Below are 24,408 nucleotides of genomic sequence, written 5' to 3' on the forward strand. Positions count from 1 at the left end.
AGAGGGCAGGGTGAAGCCACAGTCTAGCAAGACTTGGCGTCTTATTCAAGGACGCTTCTGTGGATGCTGTAGATGTGAAACTAAACAGCTGCTTGCTGGAGTTTGACATTAAATTTAGTTTACCAGAAGAAAAACAGGGAACAGTTTAACCTGGCGTCACAAACTGGTTCAAAGAAAAGGAATTGATTGCAGCTTCTGTATCGTTCATGTCGGAATATGACGCGTCCTGTATATTTAATGGCAGCCAGCTAACAGAGCCTCTCTGCAGGCTGTTGATATAATCCCTGCTGCCTCCCCTCTTCTTCACCGCGATGTGTTTGACTTGCGTGCGTGAGGCTCCTTCAGAGGATTTCCTTCTTTTTCCACGGAAATTATGCTGACTCAGACGCCAACTTACCTTCAGACTGTCTGATATCACCAGCCTTCAGTCAGGAGGTGCGGTGCGAACTCGCACAGGCCTGCTGCTCTCTTGGCTGATCGCCACGTACTAAATCTTTGCATTGTTTAATCCTCAGTCAGACATTTGACTTTGCCTCCATCGGCATCTATCTCGACCGTTTCGAGTGTATTTTGGTACTTGTCTCCATGCATATGACCAACATCCCTCGATACTATAATTTCACAGTTATATTTGAGTGCCTGTGTCAGCTGTGCCTCTTGTTAGCTCCTACATGTGGTGCGAAGCTGCAGTTGTCGGTTTTGGTGCAGACCCAACCGCGATTGAGATATGGAAATAGACGCCATAATTTGAATGTGGCTCTCAATGAAACCACAGTCATGCTTTTCGCTTTTCCTTTCTGCAACATTGAACCAAAAGTTTTCCTCAAAGGAATTATTTCTCAAACAGAAGCCCGTATCACATTGTCTTTAATAGATTCAGCTGCTCAAATCTGGCTTATTATGGCGGTGTGAAAGAATGCCGAGCCTGTGGTCGTCCTCTCTGTTATTGTGTGGTTTAGCTGACAGACTCTCATCCCTCCTCTGTGTCTCTAGTTTACTACAGAGCTCTCGTCAACTTCACCGACTCCCTGGTCTACACTGCTGAGCTTGAGGACATCTTTTCTCCAGCCTTTAATGAGATCTCGGAAGCAGTGGTGGACACGGTATGCCCTTCCCTTGCAGGATAAACTCGACTGACTCATGTTCATGTGCTCTAAACCAAGGCTACCTTATAAGGGTCAGATGTTTAATTTATGACTCTGCTGAATTAAGAATGTGTGAACCTTTTGTTTATTCCAACATAACCAAGTGTGGATTTCCCTCCACAGCTGGAGTCGGAGTACAACAGAATTCCAGGTGTCCAGACAGTCAGCGTGGTCCTCATTAAGTAAGAGCGTGCTTCCTTTAAATCACACTCTGTGACTCCCAAAGTAGATTCCATGCAGCTCTGTGCTGTATCTCCCTGGGTGTCTTACTCTGGCCTGGTGATATTTCTTTCTCTTCATCCAAACTGCACAAGGCTCTGTAGGCCTGTGCGCTCAGTAATCCATCAGCAGTGAGTGAATTCCTCGAAGGGAGAGAAACCTTACCTCTAAGTAGCTCTCCTGTGAAACCCTTTGCAGCGTAGGCTTGCCCTCACTGGCCCTTTCATGCTCTCCGCAGGAAGGTGATCAGAGACAACGGCGTGGACGTATTTGTGGAGCTCGACGTGGGTTCGGACTACAACAGCAATGATGAACAGATCCGCAGCGTGCTCTACAGCGTGCTCAAAGAGGGAAGCATCGCTTCCTACGTCACGTCAGTCCAGGGATTTCAGTTCAGGCGGCTCGGGGAAGGTAAGACCTCAACGCGGAGGAACTGGGTCAGCACTGTGAGACAAGAGTTTGCTGCGGGTTTAAAGCTAATGAAAGTGAATCCACCAGAGCAGCAGGCTCGTATCCTTAACGTTTCCCTCTGGTTTCTAGCTCAACCTTTGCCATCTGTGAAGCCTATAGCAGTGCCAGGTTCGTACTGTGCCATGCCTGCTGCACGGTAACACAACCGACTGTACTGTGGAAACTGTAGGATAACTGTAGCGCCTTAAGGGACTACAGGAACAGTTGAGCGTTTTGTAGAAATTTCATGACTACGTACGAGCGGCAGTCGTGTGGTCATGAGGAATGTTTTGCATGGAAGCACCAGTGTAGAGTTAGACATCGGAGTGCTGTAGAGCACAGTGAATAAGAGGGACTTTTTGCATGGCACGGGTCTGCTGATGTTCACTTTAACGTAAACCAGCTTTTTTATTTATGCAGATTTCACCAACCTTGGGCACAAGCATGATATCAACATAGTTTATCTTCAATGTCTCTGAGAAGCCCAGCCTAGTTTGTGTGTCTTCTATCTCTAGTCTGAATAGTATAGTCTATCTAATCCAGTCTATGTGTCACCGTGCCGTCACTGTGTGTCCATCCAGGCTTGGAATCTAGTTTATGCGTCTAGTCCTTCTTGTGTAGTTTGTCTTATGTTTGTCATAGTTTGTCTGGTTTTCCTCCACATGGTCTTTCTTGTCTAATCCATGTGTCTCTGGAGACTTTGTGTCTCTTTTATGCATCTAGTTTGAAATTCAAACACGCAGAGTAGATGAGTCCGATTCAAGTCAAGTCGTCTTCTTCCTTCTAGTTTGTGTGTTTAGTTTGTCTACCCTTTCTCTTGGCTACTCTCATCCGTACAACTTTGTCTGCCTGTCTAGACTTTCTTGTCTATTGTCTGTGTCCATCTGTCTGTGTCTATTCTGGTGTAGCCTCATCTAGAAATTTTCCAAATATACTGTAAAAAAAACCAAAAAAATTCTTAGCTATCTTGCGGTGCTCATCTACTGATAGATTTAACAACAACATGCTGAGTAACACTTTCTGCAGTGATCTCGTGTTGCAGGCGCCCAGGACACCGTTCTTCCTTACCTCGTGTGTTACTTGTGCTGTGGTGTGACTTGAGTGTAGTGCACTGGCTCTATTGTAGCATTAGCTTGCACGTCTTTGATCCCTCAACACCCCCCCACCCCCACCCCCCGCCCCCTGTTTATTTCTCCCAGTAACCCCCAGCATCAGGCCATGCATGCCAGATGAGCACAGGTGTGGTGATGGGACATGCATCCTGATGGAATACCTGTGTGACAACAGACCGGACTGCAGAGACATGAGTGATGAGACCAACTGTGGTGAGTGTGGTCGGTTCTAACCCGCTCGGCTGCAGCATGGCTGAATGATGTGCGATGTGTCCACTTACGGTCACAGCTCTGGGTATCCGCCCCTCTACCCATGCTGAGTTTAATCAGAGGTGTGTTTTAGATGTAAGAGCGTCACTACCTCCGGTCTTCACCACCTCTCCCACCACGACCACCACCACCAAGAAGATCTCGAGGCTGCCTGGCCCGCCTGGACCCTGTAGAGCAGATCAGGCCACGTGCCAGAGCGGAGAGTGCATCCCTCGAGACTACATCTGTGATGGAGAGCGGGACTGCTCGGACGGAAGCGATGAGTTTAGATGTGGTAAGTGCTGCGGCCCTCGCACGTGTGCACAAGTGTAGAATACAACGGAAGGCTCTAATTGTCATCTTGTGTCTCGTCCCAGGAACGCCATCTCCCTGCGAACCCAACGAGTTCAAGTGTAAAAACGGCCGCTGCGCTCTCAAGCTCTGGCGTTGCGATGGAGACAACGACTGTGAAGATAACTCGGACGAAACAGACTGCCGTAAATCTCCGATCGTTCTTACCCCAAATTGAGCTTCCTGACCCTAAATAGATCTTGACCTGCTGTCCACTAGAGACGCAAAAGTTGCTATAAATCTCTATTTTGTTCTAATTTTAGCAACCAAGGGTCCGGACGACAGGTGTGCTCCTGAGCAGTTTGAATGCCTGAGCGATCGCACCTGCATCCCGGCTAGTTATCAGTGTGACGAAGAGCCAGACTGCCCCGACCGCTCCGATGAGTACGGCTGCAGTAAGTCTCCCGCCAACAGCTGCCTGCAGTTCTCTGCTCTTATGGATTTTCTCTCTTCCCCTCTTTAGGGCACAATTCACTCTTCTCCGTCCTGCTGTTTGCAGTTACTCTTCTCTGTTTGCTCCCCTGATTCTCCTCTGTAGTCGCCCCCGGAGTTACTCTGCACACTGTGACTAATGTGCTATGAACCAGACTCTTTTCACACACGCGCTGACTGAGACACAGAGCTTTTTGTGTGCCATCCGTCCCTCAGAACTGAAAGGGAATTGTCCATCCTTGGAGATATTTCCTCTGACTTTTCCAGCTGTCGCCGGATCGGCAAAATTCCTGTGCATGTGCATTAATTATGTGGCTTCAACAGTTGCCGTCTTCTTGACACTTCACAGCCCCTCCCTCTGTGACAAGTCCGCCGGAAGAGTCCATCGAGGCCGCTCGGGGGGCAACAGTGACTTTCACCTGTCAGGCCGTTGGAGTGCCAACGCCCATCATCACCTGGCGACTCAACTGGGGACACATCCCCGTTAGCGGCAGGTGGGTTTGAGCAGAAATCCTCCACCCGTCTCGATTGTCATATCAAAGCAAATTTAGCTTTTCACAGCAGCTTTGTCAGGCGTTGCATCGTTGCAGAGACTTTGAGTATCTTCGGAACCAGTTTAGTTGATGCTGCTTTCCATTTAAAAAAAAAAAAAAAAAACATGTTACAAGTTGAATTTAACATCTGCATCTGGTGAAAGCCAATCCTTCCCAGATTATCTGCATTAGACCATAAAGACTTGAAAAAGTGACCATGAATTTAGATCAGTGCTGAATCATAAGTGTTGAAAACTGATTTTAATTACCAAGATGTTTGTGGTGTACTAAAACCTCAGTATGTTCATTTTGGGTGTAGCTTGTAGCGTGTGTGTTTGCAATTAGGCAATTACAGTTACAGTTGGTGAGTTACAGTTACAGTATTTCCTCAGAATCTCATGGTGAATGCCCAGGAAACAAAATTGATTTTGTGCCATTTGTTTCTGCAATCCCAGGATCTCCATGAGCAGCGAGAACGGCCGTGGCACCCTCATTATTCGCGACGTAAAGGAGGCGGATCAGGGAGCCTACACCTGTGAGGCCATCAACGCCAAAGGCCTCGTGTTCGGTATCCCCGACGGCGTGCTGACTCTCACATCCAATCCCAACCCAGGTGACTAATATTCTCATACAAAACTATACATATGAATTCAAATCCAAAATAAAAATGCGTTTTTCCAACGTCTTTCTTTCTAGGCAACTGTCCCGACGGCCACTTCAGTGTGGACGGCCGCTGCGTGCCATGCTTCTGCGCCGGAATCAGCAAGAACTGCAAGAGCACCGGCCGCTACCGCAACCAGATCAGCCTCCGCTTCACCGACGAGGAAGACTTCAAAGGTAAAGGAACTATCCATGCTTATGAAACTGCTAGAGAGCAAACGCTGTCAAAACAAATATGCACCTGAGTCATAACAAACCCGCCTGACTGAGCCTGTTGTCATCGCTTCCAGGAGTGAATGTCAGTTATCCATCCAGGCCAGGCCCTCCTCCGCTCTCCTCCACTCAGCTGCTCATCAACCCCGAGATGGAGGAGTTCCAGCTCGTCGACCTATCACGTCGTTTCCTCAACCTTGACTCGTTCTGGACCTTGCCTCGCCAGTTTCTGGGCAACAAGGTGAATAAGGAGATTCCCTTTGCGGGCTTTATTTTACTCCAGTTGCAATCACAAATGCGCATGACATCCTGTCTCCTTTTAGATCGACTCCTACGGCGGCACCCTGAAGTTCAAAGTTCGATACACGCTGGCCCGCGGCCTGTCTGAGACCGTGGAGAAACCTGATGTGGTGCTGGTTGGAAATGGACGCAGGCTTGTGTACCGCAGAAGCAACGGCACCCCTGCCCAAGTGGTCAACCAGAAAGAGATCAAATTCACTGAGGTATCACTCTTCGTATAAGAAATTATTGTAGTGAAAAATGTTCCAGTTGATTTGTCCTCAAAATTGCACATTTAATGCCAAATTTGACCACAAGGAATCCTGCATGCATGTAAACCTCACTGCTATTGTTGTAGGATAACTGGCAGCACTCCAACGGCCGCCCCGTGAACCGAGAGGAGCTGCTGATGACGCTCGCCAACCTGGACAGCATCAGCATCCGCACCATCTACGACAACCACATGGTCAGCGTGGCGCTCAGTGACATCGTCATGGATACGTCAAGCGTGGAGTTCAGCATTCTGGGTCACGCCAAGGATGTCGAGGAATGCAGGTAAAAAAAAAAAAGAACCCTCAGCATTCTGCGTCTTATTGTGCCATGTCTGAGCGTTAACATAGTTGGGGATTGTTTTGCAAAAATAGTTAGAAAAATTGATTTTAAGAATGACTGTCCTCGGTACTATTCCAGGCAAATGCCTTTGTGGTGTTAAATGTGCATAGTAAGTATTGTGGCGGAGCCTCAGTCAGCTGTTTTTCATCACATAATTGAGAACGCAATTTATGTTGTAATTTTACCCATCATGAGAACTAACAGCTTGATTTGTCGTTCCCAGATGTCCTCCTGGATACGCAGGCCTCTCCTGTGAGATGTGCTCCTCTGGTTTCGAGCGTGTCTCCGGAGGCTCCTATCTCGGTACCTGCGCCGGTTGTAACTGCAACGGACACGCCAGCGCCTGCGATCCAGTCAGCGGACACTGTCTGGTAATAACTCCTTAAGGACGTCGGTTTATTTCCTTTGTTTTAGAACTGAGACGATCAATGCCAATTTTACAATGCCAAAGGGGATTACTTCAGTTCATAAAAATAGGAAAATGTGTTCGTAAACAAACAAACAAAAAAAAAAAAAAGCTCAATATTTACTGTGTTGCATCATGTTTGTTTCATAAAGTGTAAAAATAAAACTTGGAGTCACTGTGTGCTTCAGAAGCTCCCTGCAAAGCTCCAATTTGTTCCTTTAATTGAATTTATGACCAGAAAGCCAAAATATCCCACCGATATCCGATAATCATAATGTGGTATCCCCTCCGCAGAGCTGCCAGCACAACACGGAGGGCCCTCAGTGCGGCAAGTGTCGCTTGGGCTACTTTGGCGACCCGAGCCGAGGCCGCCCTGACGACTGCAAGCCGTGCCCGTGCCCATACTATGAGACCTCACGGCGGTAAGGTCACATGTCCATCCAGACCACACACGCACACACATACCACCCACAAAGCGTCACTGGGGAGTTTCATTTCCCAAAGCTGAGCTCACTCAGAAATTTGAGTACTGATTTATTGACCCGCCGCTGTAAATGAACATCTTGCGCTCCTGCACTGGGCTTTGTAGTTTCTCCGACACCTGCTTCCTGGACGTTGACCAGCAGCCGACGTGTGACGCCTGCAGGCCCGGCTACACAGGAAGACGCTGTGAAAAGTGAGGAAGATTACAATTTAAACAGTTATTGCAACAAGCCAAACATGCTGTTGCTGGCGATCGTGGTAAATAGGTCAATCTTATATTATCTTTGCTGTTATATTTCAGATGTGCTCCCGGTTACCAGGGTAACCCTCTCCTGCCTAATGGAAAATGTGTTCCCAACCGTGAGTATCAGACAATTTTGTGAGATTCTCAGCTCAAGGCATGAGCTGCACTGAGGCTGCTTTACCTGTTGTTCACTTCGGTCTCTCCAGCAACACAACTGCGAGGAGGTCTTAATCCTGTGTAATTATCACCATGCCCCCCCCCCCCTTCTCCCCTCTGGTGTAGCTGTAGATTTTAGTATGCGGTCATGGCTCAGGTATGCAGGGAGGTTGGAAAACTCTCAGGTTCACTTTCTTTCCACCACTCTGTCCACACAGAAAACTCCAAGTGTGATAACAGAGGAAGCATCAGCTCCAGCAGCCGGCCATGCAGCTGCAAGGTAAATGCGCAGTATGGTGAATGCAACGTGAAATATCTCAGGGGAGGATCTGTTGTTTATCTGCTTTTAATTTATTTAGTTTTATTTGCTGTCATCTTTCATGAAAGATCTGAGCCTGAGGGGCATATGGATTACACATGTGCACATTTGTTGCATCCCCCTGTGTGTCTGTGTCTGTGTGCGCTGCAGAACAACGTGGCAGGGGATTTGTGCGACGAGTGTAAGCCCGGGTTCTTCCACCTATCAGAGGCCAACTCCGAAGGCTGCCTCCGTTGTTTCTGCATGGGCGTGACCAAACAGTGCGCCAGCTCCACTTGGAATCGGGATCAGGTCGGTTGCCAAAGCAGTGAATGAACAAGGGAAGGGTGAATTGTTTTTTGGGTATCGAGGTTTTGAGTCAGTGTTTGCGCAGCTTTGCTTTATCAGCAAATCCTTTTCAAACCCTAAACGCCCAGATGCAACACGCAGACATGTGAGTCTCACTTCACCAGTCTTGACAATGTGTTTCTGTGTCAGGTGCAAGGAGGGCTGAACGCGCAGCTCTTCTCCCTCTCCAACAGCGCCAACACCGTTACTATCACTGATGGCATCTCCCAGAGGGGTTCATCTGAAGTCGTCTACCGTTCCTTCTCTCGTATCCCCAACAACATCTACTACTGGGTCCTGCCCGAGAACTTCAAAGGGGATAAGGTTGGTTCTAAGTGTTTCCCTCCCACTCCGTCCTGCCACAACATGTTGACAGAAACAGTGAGCCTCCTTGCTTGAATTGTCAGTCAAGCCCATCGTGGGTGTCCCGTGACTCCCCCCACACTATCAAAAAGGTTAAAACACCTTAACACGCTTCAGTTTAGCTGAGATGTGTTTCCTTCTGACCAATTCGCCATCAGGTTACAGCCTACGGCGGGGAACTTCGCTACACAGTGCAGTTCACGCCGCTTCAGCGCTCGCTGGTGATCGACGGGCAGCCAGATGTGGTGATCCAGGGCAACGGCATCTTCCTGGAGCACTACTCCCAAATCAAGCCCCTCCCACGTGTCCAACAAACCGTCACTGTGACCTTTAGAGAGGTAGGGTTCATTGACCGCGACTGGCCAAGTCTGAATCCTCACAAGACGTCAGCTGACGAGCTTACGAACTGACAAACTCTCCTTTCTCGGGGTTGATAGTCTGCGTGGCGCCGTGCCGACGGGCAGCCGTGTACCCGCGAGCACCTGCTGATGGCGCTGGCTGACGTTTCCGTGTTCATGATCAGGGCCTCCTATGCAGACAACATGGAGGAAAGCAGGTATGGTCGGAGGACAGCCGGCACATTGACACACCTCAAGTTGAACAAAAAGTGTGTTGTTGATTGCATGTTTTTTTTTTTTTTTTGTGTGTGTGTCTTAATCAGTATCTCAGACATCATGATGGACATTGCTGTTCCTCACACCACCGGTAACGAACGTGCTCTGGAGGTTGAAGAATGCGCTTGCCCTCAGGGATACAGAGGGCCCTCCTGCCAGGTACAGATCTACAAAAACATCCTCTCTGCAACTTCTTTGACGCTTCAGCTGCATCTCGTGGTCGTCGTCAATCTGCCGATGAAGACTGAGATTCCCATAAATAAATAATAATACATAATAAATAATACTACATATGTGTTTCTATGTGTTTACTGCCTATATGAGATAACAATAGTAAAATGTTGTATAAATATTTACATAAAAAAAATCTCTACATGATACATTTTTGGCTGGTATGCCAAGCTGTGATAATATATTAATGATATTTATTTGACTATATGCAGGGTAAGTAAAACAATAGATGCACATTTATATTCATTAATAAGAACGGAATAAAATTCTTTTATTCTTCTGGTACAGCTTTCTCAGACATTTGGACTCTACTGAATACATATATATTATTTATATAATTAATTTATATTATATAAATTTATATAAAATTCATAATTGTATCAGCTACCAGTGTTGAATTATTCCAGTGTGAAATAGATTTATATATTTTACATGCAGCTGTAGGTCATATGTGGCGAAAAAGGAAAGCACTGTTGCGTCATAGCTTGTTTAGGATAGCATGGTTGTCTTTTTCTTCCCGTTAGCCCGTGATGATAACTGCACACTCTTTCTGGTGGAACAAAGATTTTCCTCTGTGTCATTACTTGTCTCTCACCTGAGGTGTTTTTCCCTGCTGCTGCAGGAATGCGATGACGGTTACACTCGGACCGGCTCTGGCATCTACCTGGGCACTTGTGAGAGGTGCGACTGCAACGGCCATGCCAGCAGCTGCGACCTGGCGACCGGCAGGTGTCTGGTAGGTTTTGTGCTTCTCTTTCTCTCTTCTTTGCCGACGCTCAAGCGCTTTGATCTCTGCTGTGGAATGCGCAAACGATTAAAGGTCTTGAGGAGATTTCCGACATGTAGAAACACACAGCCTCTTTTTAAGTACTGTATATTTAACTTTTCCGTGGATCTAACCTCATCCTCTTCTCTATTCATGTGTGTCCCGACTTAAAGCAATGTCTGCACAACACCGCTGGGCCAAGGTGTGAGCGCTGTCAGCCTGGTTTCTATGGAAACCCTGTGACAGGCGGCGCTCAAGCATGCCAGCCCTGCCCCTGTCCTGGAACGGCACCCAACAACCAGTGAGTTCATGTCTAAAGGTCTTTTAAAGTCGATTCCAGTCAGTTTCATTCAGTTAGTACAGAATCGTGTGCGGTACAAATGAATTATAATAATTAAAGACAAAGCTGTGATTTGTGCTGTGATTTTACGCTCATGATTTGTGTGCGACTCTGTCGCCCCAGATTCTCCTCGACCTGTTATTTAGAGTCTGACGGTCAGCCGACCTGCAACAGCTGCCCCCCCGGATACAGCGGCCGACGCTGTGAAAGGTACGCACCCTCCCCTTCTCCTTCTTTCTCTTCCTGCTTTTTCTTTCCACCTCTGTCTTCTTTTCAGGCTCGTCTGGACACTACTCAGCATTTTTGGGTTACCAAGTGGCTCGGCAGCAAAGGTTAGCGGCGGGGGCTGGCGTTGGTGCCCACTGGTTTCATTCACAGGATATAAGGGATATAAGCATGTCTGTGGTTTGCATCACTCCTGCTTTTCCGAAGCAGTTATGATTGATTGGTGTCAATGTAGGGATGGGAGATGCAATGCAGTGCCACCCATTCTGATGTCCTGGAGTTTTTCTTCTGTTGGATATTGTTTTCTGCTGTGGTAGAAATAAGTCTGATAGACTTACATGTGTTGTAGGTTAAAGGGCCTTTGGTGGTACTGAGATCATCATCACTCCAATTTTATTGTTTGTGATAAAGAAATAAATAGAAATAACGGCGCTGACTGTCCTCAGGAAACCTTGGCTTTAGTTGGCTTTACATCTCTCTTTTCTCTGTCTTAACTCCAAAAGCTGCTCTCTGCTTCAGCTTTGCGCTTTGCTGGTAGTAAATTGTTAAGGTGTTGGCTCGTGTGATTTCTGTCTGCGCACGGACCGAATGTATTTTCTGGGTCTATACGACATAAATGTAGATGTGGCATTTATGAAGACTCCTGTCTGGCTAATGAATCTTTGCCGCTCCGAGGGCAAAGATGACAAGGTGACTTGGGTGCAGGACACAACTTGTGAATAATTCATTATTTGAACGTCTCTCCTGCATCATACCTGATTCTGCTGTTTTGACATTAAGAGAAGAGATGCCCTCTGCAGACAGTTGTGGGGACCCCTTCCAGGAGAAGCAGATAGAGGGCTTTCTACCTGTGGGATGCGGAGCTGAACCAGTATTCAATTACAGCTGGAAGAAAGAGATAACACCGTACGGCAGCGGAGATGATGACAACAGTGACCTCTCGCAGCCTGTTACTTTAGGAACAACTATGATCCCCTTTGAGGGTTCACTGTCTACTGAAACTGACCATCGCACTACCCAACCAACTGAAGTAACAGAAGTGGGCATTGTCTTGGTCACTCACAGCAGATCGACTTCCAGACGCCCACCGCGCTTCACGCCCAGCCCGGAGAACAGACACTCCAGCTTCCAGCACCTTCTCCGCATTCACTTGAACACTTTTAACCAGCGCCTCAGCATGCTGGAAAGCAACACACTGGATATGAAGGCGAGCATCCGTAGTATGGAGGACCAGCAGAGTCATCTCAGCTCCCAGCTGAAAGATCTCATCGCCATCCACTCGGTCAGGGAGAAGGACAAGAAGGTTACAGAGCTAGAGAAGAGCTACGCCGACATGGACACCCGTCTGACCAGGCTGGAGGGAAGGTTAGAAATCCTGATTGATGGCTTCACTGCCCTGGCTCAGGAGATGAACAAGATGAAACGTGCAAGACACACCTCCCGTTCACCCCAAGAAAGGAGGCTACTGCCTCCACTCACCACAGTCCTCACACTTACGATGTACACAACGCATCAGCCTTCAGTCAGAGTCATTCCCACAAAGTCACCAGTCATCAGTAAAGCTACAGTGCCAAAGAGCATACCTACCCCAGGCCTTCCTGCCAAAAAAGCCCCTTCTACTCCTCAGAGGCAAAGGAAGCTCAAACCGGCAGCCACCACTAAGCCACATAAAAATACTGCAAAGTCCCAACCAGTTACCTCAACAAGTTCTCCAACAAAGTTAAAGACAGCCACGAGTAAACCAAGAACTGCATCTAAAATTAAACCTAAAACTCCACCGAAGCCCAAAACAACAAGGCCATCAGGTAGGAGGTCTGCTGTGACACCTAAAGGTTTACAACCGAGCCAAACAAGAACAAAGCAAACAAAAGTAGAGGAAACTGTCACCAAATTTCAGCTGGATCCACCATCTCACAAGTCCAACTCTACTAGAAACCCTCAAGTACATAAACAAACCAACAAAAGGGAGCCTTCTTTACCTATTCAAAGCAGCGGGCGTAAAAGGGTGTTCAGTTCAGATGCACCAATTCCACCAGTTCAGGAGAGCGGAAAGCCTCCAGAAGGTGATCCAAAAAAAGCATCCAACTCAAACCACAATGAGAGAAAGTCGGCACGTAATTCGTACAAGTTGGTGTCTCACAAAACAAAGAATTTCACCAAGCACTCAATCACAACCACAAAGCCCACCAGCGCTGCTGCGACTATTACAAAGAAGCCGAAAACAACAGTAAAACGGACAACTACTCCTAAAACCAAGGTTACCACGGCAGCGAAAAGGACGCCAACTCCCCCCAAAACCAAGGCGGCGACGACTTTAAAGAAAGTAACTAAAAAGCCCCAGCAGAAAAAAAAGAAGAACTCTCATTCTGGAGTTCTGGACCTACTGAGGCTCCTGCAAGGACAGCAAAAGTCTGCAAAGCGCAGAAAGATCCAGGATGGTTCTCTTCATGTCGTCCTGGGAAGGCTGGCCATTCCTATCAGAATCATCCCTGACGACTAGGGCGATAATAACCTTCACTACGCTCTTTTTCATTTTCACTTGTTTTCAGTTGTTTATGTCTGATATTTATGCTGCGACCACTAAAATGGAACTCAATGAAGGGAGTCATTTTCATGACATCGTTGAAATGCAGAGGGATGTTTAATGTCATGCAGATGTGTTTTGTATTTTTTTTATTTTTTATGACAGTTGGAACTATTGCACAAAACCCTGCCATGAAGAGATATCTTAGGATTAGTACCTCCATGTTGTTATGGCCGAACTACCTCAACTTTTACCCCCCAGTGCTTTTGTGTGATCATTTTTAAATTCTGTGTAAAATATACCCTGGAGCCTGTTTACTCCATTCACATTTGAATGTGTCTTCGGTTTTTGTCCAGGAAAAACCTTACACCCTGAAACGTCCTGCTTGTTTTAGGGTCGTCTCACTTTTCAGCATAAAGGCTTGACAGGGTATAAAAGGCTTTCCTGGAACACAAAGGGTCAAAGATTCAGTCTGAAGACTTGGTGCTTTATTTTTCTCTCTTAATGGAGATCAGGTTACATGCCAAGTTAAAAAAAAAAAAAAAATGAACCACTACTCTGTAGATAAGACAAATGATTTTCCGCCCTGCTAGCAGCCTCAGATGGAAACAACCATCCTGCTTATTTTGTCATGTGTTTTTAAAAGTAGTGAGGCCAAAATTACAGTTTTAGCCACGCTAGCAAAGTTGTTCCTGGGATTATAATAACGGATGGTCCAGACTGAAATATCTCAAATATTGAATGGGTTGCTGTGATTGTGTACAGCCATTCATGCCCCCCCAGAAAATAAAGTCTGTTGACTTATGTGAGCCTCTTGACTGCTGTAGAGCCACTATGAGCTCCATGCTTGCGGTTTTTATTGAAATTCCTAAATGGCTGCTGGATAGATTTACATTTTCTCATAAATTTTTACTACAATAGATACCTTAGAACAACTGCAGTCATCTCCGGGGGACCACCATTATAATACAGCCACTTTCATTTTAATCTGTGTTTGAAAACAAAAAACGTTGACTGATTACTTTCGCTCACAGGGGCCGAGGTCTGGTCCATCATATATGATCATGTCGTCAGTATTTAGAGAAGTAATACAGATACGTAGACCGAGTGTTTAAAATCATATCTATATCATTTCTAGCAGTAGTAAAAATGTTATTTGAGAAACTGTCTTTTTATTTTGATTAAAATATATTTTGTTGTTATGTTATTATGACTGTTGTTGTATAATAGATTTTATGGACACACTTTGGGTTTTGTTTAGTTTTGTTTTTTTCAGCTTTTCATGTAATAAAAATCATCCTTATCTTTAAATCCATAAAACAACACCGATTTGAAATTAAAAACGACTGCATGTCTCAAGAGTTAGTTTGAATAGGATTTCCCCAAAACAAGTTCATAGCATGGGAGTCCTCTTTGTTGGCCGTTGACCTGCGGACCTGGACAGGTGAGGTAAGACTGGCAGCAGATCTGTGGTCAGATTAGCCTTTGCTCTGGTGGCAGTGGCAGCGTTTGCTTGGGCAGAAGGCGTTCCTCTTCGCTGTGTCAACTTTCCTCTTCACCATCTTAGCGTCTCTTCTCGAGCCCAGCTCACTTCTGCTGCTTCGTTCTGTTCTGAGCTTCATTTTAACAGTTGGTTGTCTTTTCTTATTCTTTGTGAGCGTCATTGTTTACGTTCCTGTGTGAAGGCCTTTTGGCCGCATCAGACTCGTATGAGAGATGGAATCAACATCAGCGACATGTTGGATGCTTCTGCTGCAGCTATGCTTCATCCATCTCCGGCACGGGCAGCGTTGCGTTTCTTTTTCTGGGAAAACTCATTAGAAAAGCTGGGTGGCTCTGATTTTTAGGTCCTGTTTTCATTTGTGTAAATATGCGCACTTCCTGGAGGGAATGGCAGGATAGTTTGTGTGTCCCTTGTCTGGATGAGTCAGTCCTTTGTTCATGGTTGAGGTCTGCTTTGGGTCAAGAAGACTCCCTAAACAGCACGGTTCATCAGATGTATCACCTCCTGCAGACTTCCCAGCTTCCTGCTTCATTGTTCTTCGGGTAAAAACTGGTATCCTCCTCGACTGGAAATATTTACACCAACACATTGTCCATTTTCATTTCAGATGTGCTGCAGGATACACTGGCAATCCACTGCTCGGAGAGAGATGCACTGGAGGCGGCAATGAAGTCAATGGTACTCTTTGTCTTCCGGCCCACAAAACTGACCAATATTGTTCCAACCTCTGAGTTTGCAAAGATTGCTCATAATTTAAAAATGAAGAGAATTGATTCTGAAGCCTGCCGTCTGCTCTTTTTGCAGGTAACTGTTATAACTGTGACAAAAGAGGAAGTGCAAACTGCAATGGTGGCGTGTGCAGCTGCAAGGTGACCCAACAAAAGCCGATGACGATGGTTTATGTCATCTTGTTGTGTCTCCTGTCTCGTATCTCATTCTCCTGATGGTATGTTACAGATAAATGTTGAAGGCCCGTCTTGTTCCACCTGTAAATCCGGGACCTTCCATCTCAGCAAGACAAACAAAGATGGCTGCACATCCTGTTTCTGTATGGGCATCACTCAGCAGTGCTCCAGCTCCACCTACTACAGAGACGTGGTAAGGCCTTCATGGCTTCAACGGCTCATGTTTCCAAATAACGCTCAAGTCTGTCGATGGCCAAGCCAAGTTTGCTCTGGATAAAGCAGATATACAGAAGCCTCAGTCTAATTCAGTGACTTCCACAGAGATAACACGCCAGTAAGTTCGCATCTATCAGTGGTGCTGGCCAGAGATTGACTGATATGTCCCCATAATTGCCTTCGTGCACCCACTCTCCCCTTTTTTAGAAGAGTAAAATTGATTTATTTTCATTTTCTTTTGCCAAAATCTGCTGTTGTTTAAGCATTATTATTGTGAAAGCCTTTTTTCCGTTAATTGTTATGATAATCTGCAGATGGGAAGAGGTCAGTAGAAGGAATGCCACTCTTTTAATGTGTCATTAATCTTTAATGATCCTAACGAGTCAGGATGTGTTCAGCTACAGACTTTGAGTTAAGTTTTGCCTCTTCATTCAACTTCTACGAAGCGAGCCACACATTTTCACTAATCAGTCAGTACAGCTCGACTGTACTGTCACCCGTTAACCTTCTAGGATTTGGTTTCTAAACTTTTATAGCTCCAGAGAGAAGCCTGCGAAAAGAGGTGTCGATCTGCAATGAGATGGTTTCTGATGCTTCAGGCAGCAGATATATTGTTTAATATGCGCTTAAAATAGCGTTTCTTATTTTCACATGTGTTCCTGCAGGTGTCATCAACCTTTTCTCCAGGGAACTTCCAGGGATTTGCTCTGGTGAACCGTCAGCGCACCAAGCGCATCACCACTGGTTTCACCGTGGAGCTTTCCACTCAGGGCACCCAGCTGTCCTACAGCAACTTTGACTACCTGGGACAGGAGCCGTACTACTGGCAGCTTCCAGGGGTCTACCAGGGAGACAAGGTCAGTATCAGAGAGCACATGCAGCAGCTGAATCAGTGACGGCAGCCCCCATCGTGCTGCAGAAATCTGTAGACCGCTCTTCTTCCACAGCTGCAGCTTTTTCTTACTTCAAAGCTCAGCCGTTCTTTCTTTTCAAGCAACTCTGTGCAGCTTGCTCTCTCAGTCTGTGCACAAACTGTATACCTTAATTTCTTCCAAATCTGTTTGCACAGAACAAAGTTTTCAGGCCCAAGTGTTCAATCACATAACGTAGCATTTTTTTGGTGTGTGTGTGTGTGTGTGTTTGCCCCATTTCACTCTCTATAGAAAGATCCTTTCTTTCCGCGCTTGAGACGAGCAGAACAGGTAATCGCAGGCGGTGGCTGTCATGCTGTGATTTTAGTTTGATCTCATGTGATTGCGTGATTTATTTTTTGTTCGTCTTTGGCATGTTTGAAGTAATTGCTGATGTGGCATTTGTAATGTACCAAATCCCACATTTTTTTCTGTGGCGCATATCGATACATGATGGATGTTCACGTTTCATGGCAGCAGTTGTTTCTTCATGTGGACTGATTTTATTAGGAGAAGCATGATATTCTTCCAGCAGCATATGCCGTTTTGAAGGTGAAGCGGAAGGTGACCACTGAGTGTCTCTTAGATCTGACTCCGTGCGTCGCACCGCATTGTGCACGCATAAATTGCTTTCTGCTTCACGTCAAATGAGCCCTGTAAATGGATTGATCATTAATGGTCCATTAAAGAGCTTCATATAGTTTAACTTTGCTTGAATAACACTGCCATAACGCTCCCGAATGCCATCAGCTCAGTGGTAAGGAAAGTGATCAAAGAGCTTGCTTTATCCACGTCAATAGAGTGACTCAAACCTGCCAGAGGAGCAGCTGAGGAAGGATGCTTCCATTTGGAACCTGATGGCCTCAGAACATAAAGACACCCGCAGATCCAAAAGAAGAGCTAGCCAGGTATTTGGTTTGCAGTGGAGTCTAATCGGAGCAACCGCTGAGTGTTTTTGGACATCTATGGAGGAGAATCCCAGTGCTTCATAGATGTAGCAGCATGGAGGATGACCTCGATGTGATGCAGGGTCGGCGATCGGGGGTGGGGGGTGGGGGGGCATGAAGTCAGATTCAACTGCGTGTGCATGTGTGTGAATTACATGCAGATTCCAGTTTTAGGGAAGAAGTTACTGATTGAAGTGAAGTTTCATCGGTGTGCTCCCACTGCAAAATTCCACCAGATGAGGAAAAAACAAAGCAAGCAGGTTGCTGCAGAACATTTAAACATGTTTTCTCCTCACCTCCACAACCTGCTTACTTGGGCGCATGTGAACATATCGACCACTGTAAGACAGACTGAAAAGCATGAGCCAGCATGTTTATCCTTTTACAGTGATGTACATCAGTGTAGCTCAGGAAGAACTAAATAATTAAACCACATTTCCGTCATTTTGACTGTTCCCATGGTTACTGTATCTCCGGTACCCCACTTTCCGCCTCCCCAGGGTGATATCAGAAAGCTGGACGATGAGGTCTGGGCTCTCCTCTCTAACTACTCCAACGGACAAGCGGGTCCCCCTCCATTCTTCCCCCCACCTTTCTCTAAATCCTCCTCCTCTTTCTCCTCTTCTTCTTCTTCTTCTTCTCGTGTCCCGACATCCTCCTCTTCATTTTCTCACGGGTCTTTGCGTAGCCTGAGCCCCCCTTCTCCTCTGTCTAGTATCTCCTCTTCAGTTAGGCCAACCAGACCCCAATCCTACTCCCCAGGCCACGCTCCTCACCTTCAGGTACCCGCTCTCAGTGATTTACAAAAGGTTTCTTTGTTCATGAGCCTTTTTTTTTTTTTTTTCATTTTGTTGCTTGGTGATTTTGCCGACTTCTTGTGTTTATCTTCGGGGTCTGACTCTGCTGCTGATCAACAGAGACAGAACAAAGTGAGCAAGACTACTGCTAGTGCCTCTACGGACAGCAGAAAGGTAGACCTGCAGGCATGACTGACTCACTCAGGCACGCACACTCACAGACACACAAAACTGCCCTTCTGCCTGTAATAGAGAAGCTGTAAAAGTTAATTAAAAACCAGTTTCCGTCAGTTTCTAAGGGCAGTTAATGTTTTGTTCAGAAACTCGAAAGACCTAACAAACTTTGATAAGAAAGCAGAATAGCTTCAATTCATTGTTTGGGGGGGGGCGTACACATAATTCCAATTATCGACTGGGTGGTATTTTCCATTGTTAACCAGATAGCTCCCACTCAGCCCTGTCACTGTAATTGACCACTTGAGAGGAGCATTGTGTTTACAATGGCCTGTCATTATACTGTTGTCTGCCACAAAGCCTAAGCTGTCACTTTCACATTATTGGCGGTGGAAGTTGTCGTTAAAGTTGTCAGACAAATGCCCAACACAACTTCTACGCTGTTATCAAACTGTCAGCTGAGCACTTGAGCTAGAGAGCGTGTACTTAAAACAACTGAGCTGTTCGCCACACATTTGTCCTGTCAGGCTTTACTCTGCTTCGTGCTCGCCTGCCCGTCCTGCGTCTCTGCCTGCTTTATGTTTTAGCCTCGCCGCCTGTCGGTCTCTTTCCCTCTGTGGCTTATTTTCTTGTGCCTTCTCCTTCCTCCTTCGCCTCAGTACTCTCTGGTCTACAAAGATTTCAGCTCGCACCAGGAGGATCTGCTCTACTGGCAGCTCCCAGCGCAGTTCACGGGGGATAAGGTAACTGTGAAAACTTGACCCTGGTCAACCCTTGGAGGTCAAAAAATATCAAAACAAAAAGCCTTCCCACCGTGCTTCAGTCTTCATTATCAAAACCCCCCTTCTATTTAATCCCAGACTGGTCCACACTCCCCGTGCCCTTTGACCTTGTAATGTAATGATTAAGTAAACGCCGGTTCAGAATATTTCCATGTCACTAGAGGGCCACTTCCCAGGTTTTGTATTCTGCTTCCATTAAGTTGTGGGACACATAAAAAATGGGCAGAATTTTGTCATGATAGATATTATGCAACATTCCATGTAAATTAAACGTAAAGTGTGGCCCTGTCCTATCCTCCAAAGAACTCTGTATTATTTCTCCATGTCCTCCTTACAAATAGTATTCGAAACTAATTCGGGCCGCTCTGTGTTTTTGTTTCATCGTGGGAACTGCAGCTGTGTTTGAGCTGGCGAGAGATCTTAAGCCTCTTCCCTTTGCTGACTCTCCTTTAGGTGGGTTCTTACGGCGGTAAACTCAAATACACCGTCTCCTATGTGTACGGTCCAGGAGGAAGACCGCTGGATGATGCTTTCGTCCAGATTATTGTGAGTGTGCTCTCGCTCTGACCGCTTTTCATCTTGTGCTTACGTGTCCTTGTTGGAATTTACTCAGTTCGCCAGTTTTGCTCCTGCAGGGCAATGACATCACTCTGATGGCTGCTCTGAGCTGGAAAAGGGGTGAGGAAGGTGGCATCAACAGAAAGACTCAGCATTTTGAGGTTGACTTCACCGAGGTGAGTGGCTCAGAGCTGCTGTCAGTGAGCATCTGTTCCAGCGACATGTGGCTGGTTTCCTCACGATATTGCAGAGATTACTCTTGTCTCGTCGTTTCACAGGAAAACTGGCACCGTCCAGATGGCTTACCCACAACCCGTGAGCACCTGATGATGGCTTTGGCTGATCTAGACGATATCCTTATCCAAGCATCCTACTCTACCGTGATGCAATCCGCCAGCATCTATGATATCAGCATGGAGGTCGCTGTGCCCAACTACAGCGGCTTGGCGCGGGCCGTCGAGGTCGAGCAGTGTCGCTGCCCACCTGGATACCAGGGACTCTCTTGCCAGGTAATTCTTCATTGTTGTTTTTTTTTTTTTCTTTATCTGAGCCCACACCATTAAAACTCTCTCCCTGATGCATCTAAATAACATCATCTGTTGTAGGACTGTGCCCCTGGATATACTCGCTCAGTGGGAGGTTTATACTTGGGTAACTGCGAGCTTTGCGAATGTAACGGCCATTCAGACTCCTGCCACCCAGAGACGAGCGCCTGCACGGTATGAAGCACTATTGTCCTGCATTATATCACCCCAACGAGATGACCAGATCTCTCAACGTGATATATTTGCCCTTGCAGAACTGCCTGCACAACACTCACGGTGAGTTCTGTGATCAGTGCGCCCCCGGCTTCTTCGGCGACCCCACCGTTGGCACGCCAGAGGACTGCCAGCCCTGCGCTTGCCCTCACACTGACCCTGACTACCAGTGAGTACTGGCACGGCTAACAAGACCCCGCGATCCACATCCATTTATAGCTCAAGACAAGTCTGTCTTTGGCTCACTTGTTCTCATTCACAACAATAAATTCTGCAGTTTTATCCGTTATTAGCCTGTTTCCTGCCAGCAAGGACCAAATAATTGCATCTACACTTTCATGCTGATTTCGCTTCCTCATGTTAGAGCAAATCAGGATCTGTGGGAGTACAAAATCTTGCAGAGAAGCTGAAGTACATAGAAGAAAAACTTTGGTATAAAAGTAAAGAATCTTACATGCTGTCACGTTTTTGCTCCTCTGGGATTAATCTTGAAAAAGACGAACATGACACAGAATTACTTAATAGCTTTTGCAGGAAATCACAGAATTTAGCTTCTTGTTTGTGTGTCACATGAAAGGTTCTCCCCTACATGTGAGAGCCTTGGAAATGGAGGCTACCAGTGCACTGCCTGTCAGCCTGGCTACACCGGCCAGTACTGTGAACGGTAAGCTAACATCATGGCAAGTGGTTCATTTTGATAAACTTCATGACCTGTGGTTGAACTGTCTTGCCCTTCCTGTGTTTCTGCCGCCATCAGTTGCGCTCCTGGATATGTTGGAAACCCACAAGGGAGAGTGAAGTGTCGTCCAAATGATGGTACGGCTCAATTTTTTTATTTATTTATTTTTTAAATATCGTGCTCATGCTCAAAAATGCACTTAAAGCAGCTGAGGTGAAGGCAAAGGAAAGTCACAGACAGCACACTTATTTTTAAACTTCCCTTTTCCACTTTTACTGACACAAAGGTTTTGAATTATGTCTTTACAAACAAGCAGTCTAGTTCACTTTGGGAAATACTATTTGTCTTAAGTAATCTACGTTTTTATTATTTATGAGTTTCTCATATATCTAATCAAAACACGTGCACAAGCTCGTCTCCTTCACTTATGAAATGTAACACTGCCACTATTTATAATCTGCCTTGTCTTGCAAAGCCTTTATTTCGTTTAATTTTCTGTGCGACACGCAGGCCCCCTGATGTGTCTGTTTATGAATTTTGCACTTTGCAGCTGCAGCTTCCCTGGTGGTGAAGGTTTATCCGGAGCGGGTCCTGGCGTCCGAGGGTGGCCCCGTCACCCTGCGGTGTCAGGTGTCCGGTTCTCCTCCACATTATTTCTACTGGTCCAGAGAAGATGGGCGGCCCATCTCCCGCAGTGCCGATAGACGCAAACAAGGTACAGGACGCACTTCAACTATTAGATTTATGTGATCATTCCCTGTTTATCTGAGAAATTTGCTGACTAATCCAACGGCAGAATGGGGAAAATTATGGGAACACGACATCTCTGTGCTCATCTGTGTCTGCAGGAGCAGAGCTGTACTTCCCCAGCGTCCAGCCGAGCGATGGCGGCGTCTACGTCTGTACCTGCCGGGACCAGCGCAGCACCAACAGGAGCCGCGCTGAGATAGTTGTCACAAGTATGTACGAGCGTGGCTTGCGCGTTAACAGATGAGGTTTTCGCTCGATGTGTTCATCGCAGCTCTGCAAAGATGCCAGCTGTGGTTCAGCAAGGGTTTGCTTTTCACTTTAGTCGACTGTGATGTGGTGCAATCCTGATTCCTGCTGGGATAAAAATTAGTGCAAGAAAAAATGCACGTCAATCACACACATCCTTCAATTTTAATGAGGTTATCATATCCTCTATAGTGAATTTGAAATGTGTTCTTGTGTCACGGCCAATAATTGATCACAAAGTCAAATTTTCAGTGTTACAACTGAGCAGTCATTTCTTTGCACTTCACCAGCCGTCCCATCCAAACCCATTGAGGTGACGATCGAAGAGCCCAAAGCGCAGACTGTCAGGGTGGGGTCAACCGTCAGCTTCGTCTGTACAGCAAAGAGCAAGGTAACGCTGGTCCGAGATGAGTATGACTGAGGTTTCACCTTTACAGTTATTCACTGTACAACCAGACGTTTGTTGGCTTAGCTCAGCAGACGGACTGGAAATCTGCTTTCACCTCATGATTTCTTCACGTCTGTCTCCTCCCGCCTCCACAGTCACCGGCCTACACCCTGGTGTGGACCCGGATGGGTAACAGAAAGCTTCCCAACCGGGCCATGGACTTCAACGGCATCCTGACGATTCAGAACGTGCAGCCCGAGGACGCCGGCGTCTATGTTTGCACGGGCTCCAACATGTTCGCCATGGACGAGGGCAGCGCCATCCTCTACGTGCCAGGTTCGTGATCCTCGGCACCGCAGTCCACCTCCCCACCAGCTCTGTCCCCTGTAGCCTCCCACCTCACTCCCACCCCCAGCTTGGAATGGTGCATGCTTTTCTGTCCGACTGCATTTATCATTGTGCACTGGAAACACTTAGCTCTGGGTTAACAGCATAATAAGCTTGCAGCTCTAACTCCCAAACACTTCTGGCCCTGCGCTCTCAGATATAAGCTGCGTCTTATTACCTTATTATCTCACTGCTCTTCTTGCTGCTTTTAATTAACCTGCTGTCTCTCATGTGTCGCTGATCACTTGATATTTTTTTTTTTTTTTTCTTTTCCTGTGCTCTATATGAAGAAATACAGCTTGTGGGTCTGGTTATAAGCCAAATAGGCCGCAAATATCCTGGATAACATTTGGGGTTAAGTTTGGAGTCTTAAGCTTTAACTAATGGGCAATGAGTCATGACACATCCGCTAGACATGCGACAAATAAGCACCCTTTTGTATCAGTGATTTGTGGGGAATCTTTTCCGCTGAAGCTCTACTGAATTTACAGCTTTTGTAAAATTTTATTCTACCCCCCCCCTCCTTTTTTTCCCATTGGTTGATTTAATCGGTGGTGGTTTTTGGTTTTTTCTCGATCACTGCTAGAGTCGCCATTTGCTGCTCTTAGAGGTTTTAATAGCAGGGTGCTTCATTCTGGTGTCTGTCTTTAACTCTGGGCTCCCTGGGGGAGGCGGAGGGTGGGGGGCGACCCTCCATCCCTCCCTCCCTCCCATCCTGAGCTGTAACTGTATAATGATGAGCAGGGAATGCGGATGCCACCATGGGTGCATAGTGACTCCACGACTGACATTCAAAAAGGACTTCAGTGTATTCAGGAGGAGAGGAGAAATAGGAGGAAGCCCACGAGAGCTTTTTCTTTGTGTGATGCAGTTTTCCCTCCCGACATTCCCGTTTGCTGTGCTACTCTTTTCATCCTCTCGATCGTGAATGAACAACAAACAAAACGGTGCTATTAGCCATGCAGCTGGTTGAACCTGTATTTGAATTCTTTTTTTTTGTTTGTTTTTTTTTTACTGCTGTACTACTGTAATACCACTGACTCACCTCGGCAGAAGTAGATCCTGGTTTGTGCTGACAGTTTACTTGTTCTTAGCTCTTACTTTAAGAGCTGACTCATAATTAAAGGGACGACATATTTTTTAATCTCAGTTG

The 24,408-nt window shown here is 46.4% G+C and overlaps 2 protein-coding genes across 3 annotated transcripts in view; both read left to right on the forward strand.

Moving 5' to 3' along the window:
* Window positions 1-24,408, forward strand: part of hspg2 (heparan sulfate proteoglycan 2) — an 82,564-nt gene that overhangs the window by 36,514 nt on the left and 21,642 nt on the right. The window contains exons 4-49 of one of the 2 annotated variants that reach the window (XM_029507177.1): window positions 994-1,103; window positions 1,269-1,327; window positions 1,603-1,775; window positions 3,014-3,139; window positions 3,270-3,470; window positions 3,553-3,672; window positions 3,790-3,921; window positions 4,308-4,452; window positions 4,947-5,104; window positions 5,188-5,328; window positions 5,442-5,605; window positions 5,688-5,867; window positions 6,002-6,198; window positions 6,479-6,626; window positions 6,956-7,083; window positions 7,251-7,337; window positions 7,446-7,504; window positions 7,763-7,824; window positions 8,014-8,154; window positions 8,341-8,514; window positions 8,712-8,891; window positions 8,991-9,109; window positions 9,215-9,326; window positions 10,021-10,134; window positions 10,338-10,465; window positions 10,628-10,714; window positions 15,365-15,435; window positions 15,562-15,626; window positions 15,715-15,855; window positions 16,544-16,735; window positions 17,042-17,080; window positions 17,590-17,697; window positions 18,237-18,518; window positions 18,654-18,707; window positions 19,367-19,450; window positions 19,943-20,035; window positions 20,125-20,223; window positions 20,326-20,556; window positions 20,653-20,766; window positions 20,847-20,974; window positions 21,383-21,469; window positions 21,563-21,621; window positions 22,035-22,199; window positions 22,333-22,443; window positions 22,771-22,871; window positions 23,024-23,204. In XM_029507177.1, the coding sequence (XP_029363037.1) occupies window positions 994-1,103; window positions 1,269-1,327; window positions 1,603-1,775; window positions 3,014-3,139; window positions 3,270-3,470; window positions 3,553-3,672; window positions 3,790-3,921; window positions 4,308-4,452; window positions 4,947-5,104; window positions 5,188-5,328; window positions 5,442-5,605; window positions 5,688-5,867; window positions 6,002-6,198; window positions 6,479-6,626; window positions 6,956-7,083; window positions 7,251-7,337; window positions 7,446-7,504; window positions 7,763-7,824; window positions 8,014-8,154; window positions 8,341-8,514; window positions 8,712-8,891; window positions 8,991-9,109; window positions 9,215-9,326; window positions 10,021-10,134; window positions 10,338-10,465; window positions 10,628-10,714; window positions 15,365-15,435; window positions 15,562-15,626; window positions 15,715-15,855; window positions 16,544-16,735; window positions 17,042-17,080; window positions 17,590-17,697; window positions 18,237-18,518; window positions 18,654-18,707; window positions 19,367-19,450; window positions 19,943-20,035; window positions 20,125-20,223; window positions 20,326-20,556; window positions 20,653-20,766; window positions 20,847-20,974; window positions 21,383-21,469; window positions 21,563-21,621; window positions 22,035-22,199; window positions 22,333-22,443; window positions 22,771-22,871; window positions 23,024-23,204 (5,850 nt within the window). The remainder of the gene's footprint in view (window positions 1-993; window positions 1,104-1,268; window positions 1,328-1,602; window positions 1,776-3,013; window positions 3,140-3,269; window positions 3,471-3,552; window positions 3,673-3,789; window positions 3,922-4,307; window positions 4,453-4,946; window positions 5,105-5,187; window positions 5,329-5,441; window positions 5,606-5,687; window positions 5,868-6,001; window positions 6,199-6,478; window positions 6,627-6,955; window positions 7,084-7,250; window positions 7,338-7,445; window positions 7,505-7,762; window positions 7,825-8,013; window positions 8,155-8,340; window positions 8,515-8,711; window positions 8,892-8,990; window positions 9,110-9,214; window positions 9,327-10,020; window positions 10,135-10,337; window positions 10,466-10,627; window positions 10,715-15,364; window positions 15,436-15,561; window positions 15,627-15,714; window positions 15,856-16,543; window positions 16,736-17,041; window positions 17,081-17,589; window positions 17,698-18,236; window positions 18,519-18,653; window positions 18,708-19,366; window positions 19,451-19,942; window positions 20,036-20,124; window positions 20,224-20,325; window positions 20,557-20,652; window positions 20,767-20,846; window positions 20,975-21,382; window positions 21,470-21,562; window positions 21,622-22,034; window positions 22,200-22,332; window positions 22,444-22,770; window positions 22,872-23,023; window positions 23,205-24,408) is intronic. The other variant, XM_029507178.1, reaches the window with a different exon arrangement.
* LOC115046661 (proteoglycan 4-like) lies at window positions 11,282-13,848 on the forward strand. The gene is made up of 2 exons (XM_029507179.1): window positions 11,282-11,419; window positions 11,510-13,848. Exons 1-2 carry the CDS (start codon window positions 11,412-11,414, stop codon window positions 13,227-13,229), a joined length of 1,728 nt encoding a protein of 575 aa, XP_029363039.1. The 5' UTR covers window positions 11,282-11,411; the 3' UTR covers window positions 13,230-13,848.

Source organism: Echeneis naucrates, chromosome 7 (genome assembly GCF_900963305.1).
Source record: "Echeneis naucrates chromosome 7, fEcheNa1.1, whole genome shotgun sequence".
Taxonomy (NCBI): domain Eukaryota; kingdom Metazoa; phylum Chordata; class Actinopteri; order Carangiformes; family Echeneidae; genus Echeneis; species Echeneis naucrates.